At 43.6% G+C, this 8,306-nt stretch overlaps 1 protein-coding gene across 1 annotated transcript in view; it reads left to right on the top strand.

Annotated features, from left to right (window-relative positions):
* CDK7 (cyclin dependent kinase 7) overlaps positions 1-8,306 on the top strand; it is a 51,699-nt gene that overhangs the window by 24,966 nt on the left and 18,427 nt on the right. The window contains exons 7-8 of the mRNA XM_023207904.3: positions 1,701-1,819; positions 4,368-4,467. Of these exons, the coding sequence (XP_023063672.1) occupies positions 1,701-1,819; positions 4,368-4,467 (219 nt within the window). The remainder of the gene's footprint in view (positions 1-1,700; positions 1,820-4,367; positions 4,468-8,306) is intronic.

Raw genomic sequence — 8,306 nt, 5'->3', positions numbered from 1 at the left:
CTTCCCGGAGTTCACGCCATTCTCCTGCCTCAGCCTCCTGAGTAGCTGGGACTACAGGCACTCGCCACCAAGCCTGGCTATTTCTGTTTTTAGTATTTTTAGTAGAGACGGGGTTTCACCGTGTTAGCCAGGATGGTCTTGATCTCGTGACCTCATGATCTGCCTGCCTCGGCCTCCCAAAGTGCTGGATTACAGGCGTGAGCCACCGTGCCCGGCCCCGGCCCCCTCATTTTATAATAGATAAAGAGCTAAGTTGCTAAGTGACCTGGCCATAGTTATATTTTTTTTCAAGGTTGGCTGCTGATAACGGATAGAGTATTAAAACATGGGTTTTGGCCCAGGCGCAGTGACTCAATTCTGTATTCCCAGCACTTTGGGAGGCCGAGGCAAGCAGATGTCTCAAGCCCAGGAGTTCTAGACCAGCCTGGGCAATATAGTGAAAACTCATACAGAAATTAGCTGGGTGTGGTGGTGCATACCTGTAGTCCCAGCTGCTCAGGAGGCTGAGGTCGGGGAATCACCTGAATCCAGGAGGCGGGGGTTGCAGTGAGCTGAGACCTCACCGCTGCACTCTAGCCTAAGTGACAGAGTGAAACCCTGTCTCAAAAAAAAAAAAAGAAGAAAATAGGTCTTTTGGCTTTAAGTTCAGTATTCTTTGTGCTACAATGTTGTTGTGGGGAAAAAATATAGTTATAGTGATTGTCTTGGATTAACTCATACAATGCCAAAATACAACTAGAAAAGTAATGTTTCTTGTAGCTCTGAAATTCAAGGTACAAAATACAGTTTATGAAATAGTGGGAACATTCAGCTTTTAGAACAAAGCCGATAATTTAGCTAGGTAGATGCTAGCTGTTTACCTAAATAGCTAGGTAGCTATTTAGATAAGTAGTTAAAAATATATAATTTATGGCTGGGTGCAGTGGCTCAAGCCTGTAGTCCCAGCACTTTGGGAGGCCGAGATGGGCGGATCACAAGGTCAGGAGATCGAGACCATCCTGGCTAACATGGGGAAACCCCATCTCTACTAAAAAATACAAAACAACTAGCCGGGCGAGGTGGTGGGCGCCTGTAGTCCCAGCTGCTTGGGAGGCTGAGGCAGGAGAATGGTGTGAACCCGGGAGGCGGAGCTTGCAGTGAGCCGAGATTGTGCCACTGCACTCCAGCCTGGGCGACAGAGCGAGACTCTGTCTCAAATTTAAAAAAAAAAAAAAAAAGGAATATATAATTTATAACTAGTAATTCTCATATCGTAAGTTTGGAATCCTTTTTAGGTTATTGCTGATGTCTTTTTAGCATAGATTTTGAAGAATGTCATCCTCATTCTTATACATTAACAAATGTATATTATGAAAGTTCATATTTATTATTAAATTAGTAGTAGGAACCATTTATGGAGTGCCTACTATGAGCCAGTTATTACACTAGACTACAGAAAATATCAGATTTAATCCTCACAGAAACTCTACAAAGTATGTAAATTGAGGCTTGGTGAAATGAAGTGCCTTACCAAGGTTATATATTATAACCAATCCAATTTTGCTTTGGTGGGATTTTATATCAGTGGAAAAAATATTGATTGTTTAGATTTCAGGTGTTACCCTGTTTTTGCTAAGTTTAAAGTTATGCCAACTAAATGTAGCACTACAGTGTTCTCCCCTACCCTGCTTATTTGTTTGTTTAAAACTTCTGTCATACAGGATCTGAAACCAAACAACTTGTTGCTAGATGAAAATGGAGTTCTAAAACTGGCAGATTTTGGCCTGGCCAAATCTTTTGGGAGCCCCAATAGAGCTTATACACATCAGGTTGTAACCAGGTAAGAATCCCTTAAAAGCTACATGTGCAGGAGAGCCAATCAACTGGCTTCTCTGAAATATCTTGGCAGAGTTAAGGAATCATTGTTGATAGATATCCACCTAAAAAATACTGCCATTTGGCCAGGCACAGTGGCTCACGCCTATAATCCCAGCACTTGGGGAGGCTGAGGCAGGCGGATCACGAGGTCAGGAGTTCGAGACCAGCCTGGCCAATATGGTAAAATCCCATCTCTACTAAAAATACAAAAAAATTAGCCGGACGTGGTGTGGTGGTTCATGCCTGTAATCCTAGCTACTCAGGAGACTAAGGCAGGGGAATTGCTTGAACCCGAGAGGCAGAAGTTGCAGTGAACTGAGATCACGCCACTGCACTCCAGCTTGGGTGACAGAGAAAGACTCCCTCTCAGAAAAAAAAAAAAAAAAAAAAACTGCCATTTTTATGTTAGGTATACTTTACCACGATGAAAAAATACACAGCCCTTTTTCAGACAGAGTTTAGCTCAATCCTAAGACATTTACCTTGTAAATGGGAACAATTTATACTTTTACATTTTAGTTAGATAACCTAGAATTTCAGTGGCTATTCTTCTGCCTAATCATCTGATTTATTGGACCCATGTTTATTATTATGTTGGTCAGTCCTGATTCTGTATCCTTCTATGTAAAGGAAAATTCTCTCAACAGAGCAATGTCTTGATATTTGAATTTTTCATATTGATAATTATATTTCCATTTGTATTTTTGATGTGTAAAAACAGAAAATAACATTAAATAGGAATGATAGATTTTATAATTTTTGTCCCGATGGCATTTTGTTAATTTCCAAGACCCTTTTAAGGATCTGCAAAGATTTTCAAATTCTCTGTTTTTTCTTTCTGTTTTTTGAGACAGGATCTCACTCTGTTGCCCAGGTTGAAGTGTGGCTGTGCAAACAATACTCACTGCTGCCTTGACCTCCTGGGTTCAAGCGATCCTCCTATCTCAGCCTCCCGAGTATCTGGGGCCACAGGCATACCCCACTATGGCTGGCTAATTTTTTAAAGTTTTTATAGAGATGGGTTTCACCATGTTGCCCAGGCTGGTCTCAAAGTCCTGCACTCAAGCTATCCTCCCACCTCAGCCTCCAGTAGTTCTAGGATTACAGGTGTGAGCCATTGTGCCTGGCCCTAAATTCTCTATTTTAAATTATTTTGCCACCTTCTTCCAAATAGATGTCACTGAGTATAAATCACCTAAGCCCTGAGGAGGAAGTAGGGGATGTGAGTAATTCTTTATGTAATTGCTAGAAGAGTTAAGCTCATCATTCAGGAACTCATAGAAACAAGGACCTGTGTACAAGAGCATTGTTAACTGGTGCTTTCTCATCTACCAGTTTCTCATATTTTCTCTATCTGTAAATGAAATACTGCTGGTAAATCAAATTAAGATGAAGACTGAGAATTGACAATGGGATTTAGCAGTGTGGACATGACTGAAAAGCTTGATAAGAGCAGTTTTGGTGGAATGGTAAGGATGAAAGCCTGATTGAAAAGGTTCTTGTGTGTGTGTGTTTTGTTTTGTTTGAGACAGAGTCTCGCACTGTCGCCCAGGCTGGCGTGCAATGGCGCGATCTCTGCTCACTTCAACCTCCGCCTCCCGGGATCAAACAATTCTCCTGCCTCAGCTTCCCAAGTAGCTGGGACTACGTAGCTGAGACTGCAGGTGCCTGCCACCACACCCAGCTAATTTTTTATATTTTTAGTAGAGATGGGGTTTCACTATGTTGGCCAGGCTGGTCTCAAGCTCCTGACCTCATGATCCGCCCACCTCAGCCTCCCAAAATGCTGGGATTACAGGCGTGAGCCACCATGTCTAGCCTGAAAAGTTTTTGTTGTTGTTGTTTTTTTGTTTGCTTGTTTGTTTTTTTGAGACGAAGTCTTGCTCTGTTGCCCAGGCTAGAGTGCAGTGGCGTGATCTCGGCTCACTGCAATCTCCGCCTCCAGGGTTCAAGTGATTTTTCTGCCTCAGCCTCCCAAGTAGCTGGGACTACAGGCATGCACCACCACACCCGGCCAATTTTTGTACTTTTAGTAGAGATGAAGTTTCACCATATTGGCCAGGCTGGTCTCGAACTCCTGACCTTGTGATCTGCCCGCCTCTGCCTCCCAAAGTGCTGGGATTACAGACGTGAGCCACCGCGCCCAGCCTGAAAAGGTTTTAAGAGAGGATGGAAGAAAAGGAATTGGAGATAGTAAGAACAGACAATTCTTTGAACTAACCAGAGAATGAGGAGGCATTTGTTAGGGGAGGTAGGGTCCAGATAAGTTTAAGGCTGGAAAAATACTAGTATGTTTGTACATTGCTAGGAAAGGTCTAGTAGAAAACAAAAGACTGATGATGTAGGAGAAAAAGGAGAGAACTGCAAGAGTATTAAAACTTCATGAAAGAGTATGGTATGTAGTCCTTAAAGTAAAGGATTAACTTTAAAAACAGACAAGGATCATTCATCTCTAAGAAGTGCTTTGATAATTTCATGCTAAAATGATACTAATTCTTTTTGTTCTTTAGGTGGTATCGGGCCCCTGAGTTACTATTTGGAGCTAGGATGTATGGTGTGGGTGTGGACATGTGGGCTGTTGGCTGTATATTAGCAGAGTTACTTCTAAGGGTAAGTCTAAATTAATGTACACACTTTAATATTGTTGTTGCAGTTATTTGTTCTTACAGTTTGTATAAGAATTCTTGTCCTAGGCCAGGTGTGGTGGCTCACGCCTGTAATCCCAGCACTTTGGGAGGCCAAGGCAGGAGGATCACTTGAGGTCACGAGTTCGAGGCCAGCCTGGCCAACATGGTGAAACCCCATCTCTACTAAAAATAAAAAAATTAGGTCAGTGTGGTGGTGGGTACATGTAGTCCCAGCTACTCGGGAGGCTGAGACAGGAGAATCGCTTGAACCTGGGAGGCAGGTGTTGTAATGAGCCAAGGTCGTGCCACTGCACTCCAGCCTGGGCAAAAGAGCAGGGCTGCATCTCAAAAAACAAAAAAAGAATTCTTGTCCTACCAACGTCCTTACAACAAAAAGCCTACAAATAGTCCAATTTTTAAAAAGCCAAATGCAGCTTTTTTTTTTTTTTTTTTGAGATGGAGTCTGGCTCTGTGGCCCAGGCTGGAGTGCAGTGGCGTGATCTCAGCTCACTGCAAGCTCCGCCTCCTGGGTTCACGCCATTCTCCTGCCTCAGCCTCCCGAGTAGCTGGGACTACAGGTGCCCACCACTGTGCCCGGCTAATTTTTTGTGTTTTTTAGTAGAGACGGGGTTTTACCGTGTTAGCCAGGATGGTCTCGATCTCCTGACCTCGTGATCCACCCGCCTCGGCCTCCCAAAGTGCTGGGATTACAGGCGTGAGCCACCACGCCCTGCCCAAATGCAGCATTTTTAAATGTTAATATTGAAATGAGAATATCTTCCATTTAGGACAATAAGAACTTCGTTGTAGATAGTTTCATACCTCAGAACATAGAAATTCACTTGTAATATGGCAGTAGCTCTATAATAATTAAATATGTTCAGATAAACTTTTGTCCTCCTGAGGGGTATTTTGTTTGGGGGTGTTTTAAGTATGCTTTAGGAGGTAAGTAATACCAACCACTGCAGCTACCACTCTGTAAACTTAAACCTTGTGTGAGACCATTATTTTAGTTCTGTTGAAACAGAACGGATACAATGTTACTACAGCATTTCTGTGACTGAGACCATCATCTTACAGTAAAAAAATCCCCTACTTCCCCTCACCAGAGAGAAAGATGCTGTCTTGGAACCCTTTTTTTTTTGAGACGGAGTCTCGCTGTGTCTCACTCCCAGGCTGGAGTGCAGTGGCCGGATCTCAGCTCACTGCAAGCTCCGCCTCCCGGGTTTATACCATTCTCCTGCCTCAGCCTCCTGAGTAGCTGGGACTACAGGCACCCGCCACCTCGCCTGGGTAGTTTTTTGTATTTTTTTAGTAGAGACGGGGTTTCACCATGTTAGCCAGGATGGTCTCGATCTCCTGACCTCATGATCCGCCCATCTCGGCCTCCCAAAGTGCTGGGATTACAGGCGTGAGCCACCGCACCCGGCCTTGGAACCTTTCTTTAGCTATAAAGTTTAGATCTCCAGAAAGACTTGCACTTATGAATGATGAAGGTAAAGGGATATTGGGGAATCCTTCTGAAACTGGGAGTTTTTTTCTCTCCATATTCTGATCCTCTCCCTCTCCTCAAGCCATTTGTATTTAAAGAAATTCAAAACAAGATTGAATAGCTTCTTTTTTTATCTCCTTGAACACAGGAAACAACTTCTGTACACCGAAGAGAAAAACACTAAACTAAAAATGTTTAGTTTAAGCATAGTGGTGGCTCTTGCCTATAGTCCCAGCTACTTGGGAAGCTGAGGTGGGAGGATCACTTGAACTCAGGAGTTTGAGGCCAGCCTGGACAATATAGCAAGACCCCAATCTCTTAAAATAAAAAAAAAAACCAGTAAATTCTGTGTATCATTTTGAGAAACATACCCAGTGGGCATTTGTAGAAGAAACCCCCACATTCAAACTTGGAAGGCAATATGGGAATCACAGTGCTAACAGGGCGTCCTATGAATCAGCTGGCATGATAGCTCTGCTACTTACATGAACAAGAGTATACCAGAAATCACATTGAGAATGTATCAGCCAGCACAATCCATTCATGACCAAGAAGAGAACAGAATTCCATAGCCCCTAATATTATGACTGATCACTCCATTGAAATAGCAAGTGAAGAGAGAGAAGTTGAGAGTAGACAGGTTAGAGATTGTGAACCTGTTAACATACTTGGAAATTTGTTAGCCATTGGCATTGTTGCTGGAATCACATTTAAAGTTATAAGGAAGATGACATGCAGACTAAAGAATAGTACTCTTCTGCCATACTGTTTGTCCTATTTTAAGCTGTCCCAGCACTCATTTGAAAAGGTAGAAATGTTGCCCATATGAATGCTTAGCCAGGGATCACCAGATAGTTATTAAGAATCTTCAGATAGTATTGAATACTTCCAAAATGAAAGGCAGACTGAAACAAACTAAAAAGAAACTTGGAAAAAATGGAAACAACAAAGCAGAAGAAAATTCACGACCCCCAGCCCGCTTTCCAAATCTTCAGAGACCTAACAGATTACAGTTCATCTATAGAATAAGCACATCATACTTTTTTTTTTTTTCTTTTTTGAAACACAGTCTTGCTCTGTCGCCCAGACTGGAGTGTAGTGGCACAATCTTGGCTCACTGCAACCTCTGCCTTCTGGGTTCAGGGAATTCTTCTGCCTCAGCCTCCCAAGTAGCTGGGACTACAGGCACATGCCACCACACCCTGCTGATTTTTGTATTTTTAGTAGAGATGGGGTTTCACCATATTGGGCAAGCTGGTCTTGAACTCCTGACCTTGTGATCCGCCTGCCTTGGCCTCCCAAAGTGCTGGGATTACAGGCGTGAGCCACTGTGCCCGGCCCACACCATACTTTTTTAAAAGGGAAACAAATAAGAGATACTAGAAATATTAAAAATAGAGGATAAGCCAAAGGCAAACGAAAACAGCGAAAGGAATGGGAAAGTAAGCTGTAAAACTCTTTCATAAGTAAAATCAAAAGATAAAGAGGTGGCCAGGCACAGTGGTACACACCTGTGGTCCCAGCTGCGTGGGAGGCTGAGGCAGAAGAATCTCTTGAGCCCAGGAGTTCAAGACCAGCCTGGATAACATTGTGAAACCCTGTCTCAATAAAAAGATAGATGGACTATAGTAGAGAAAAGATAAAATTAACAGATTGATCCAGGATTGATTCTAAAATGTACCAAGAGAAAACAAAGAAAATGGAGGGTGGGAAATCTCAAAATAGTGAAGCATTGCTAGATGTGAATCGTCAGACTAAAAGTGCCATGAAGAGTACCATTATGAGGCCGGGTGCCGTAGCTCACGCCTCTAATCCCAGCACTGTGGGAGGCCGAGGTGGGCAGATCACCTGAGGCTGGGAATTTGAGAGCAGCCTGGCCAACATGGAGAAACCCTGTCTCTACTACAAATACAATATTAGCCAGGTTTAAGCTGGGTGCGGTGGCCCACGCCTGTAATCCCAGCACTTTGGGAGGCCAAGATGGGCGGATCATGAGGTCAGGAGATTGAGACCATCCTGGCTAACAGGGTGAAACCCCGTCTCTACTAAAAATACAAAAAAATTAGCCAGGTGTGGTGATGGGCACCTGTAGTTCCAGCTACTCGGGAGGCTGAGGCAGGAGAATGGTGTGAATCCGGGAGGCAGAGCTTGCAGTGAGCCGACATCATGCCACTGCACTCCAGCCCAGGCAACAGAGCGAGACGCCATCTCAAAAAAAAAAGAAAAAAAAATTGGCCTGGCGCGGTGGCTCAAGCCTGTAATCCCAGCACTTTGGGAGGCCGAGACGGGCGGATCACGAGGTCAGAAGATCGAGACCATCCTGGCTAACA

This window comes from Piliocolobus tephrosceles, chromosome 4, assembly GCF_002776525.5.
Source record: "Piliocolobus tephrosceles isolate RC106 chromosome 4, ASM277652v3, whole genome shotgun sequence".
Taxonomy (NCBI): Eukaryota; Metazoa; Chordata; class Mammalia; order Primates; family Cercopithecidae; genus Piliocolobus; species Piliocolobus tephrosceles.
This window is presented reverse-complemented; position numbering and strand designations above follow the sequence as displayed.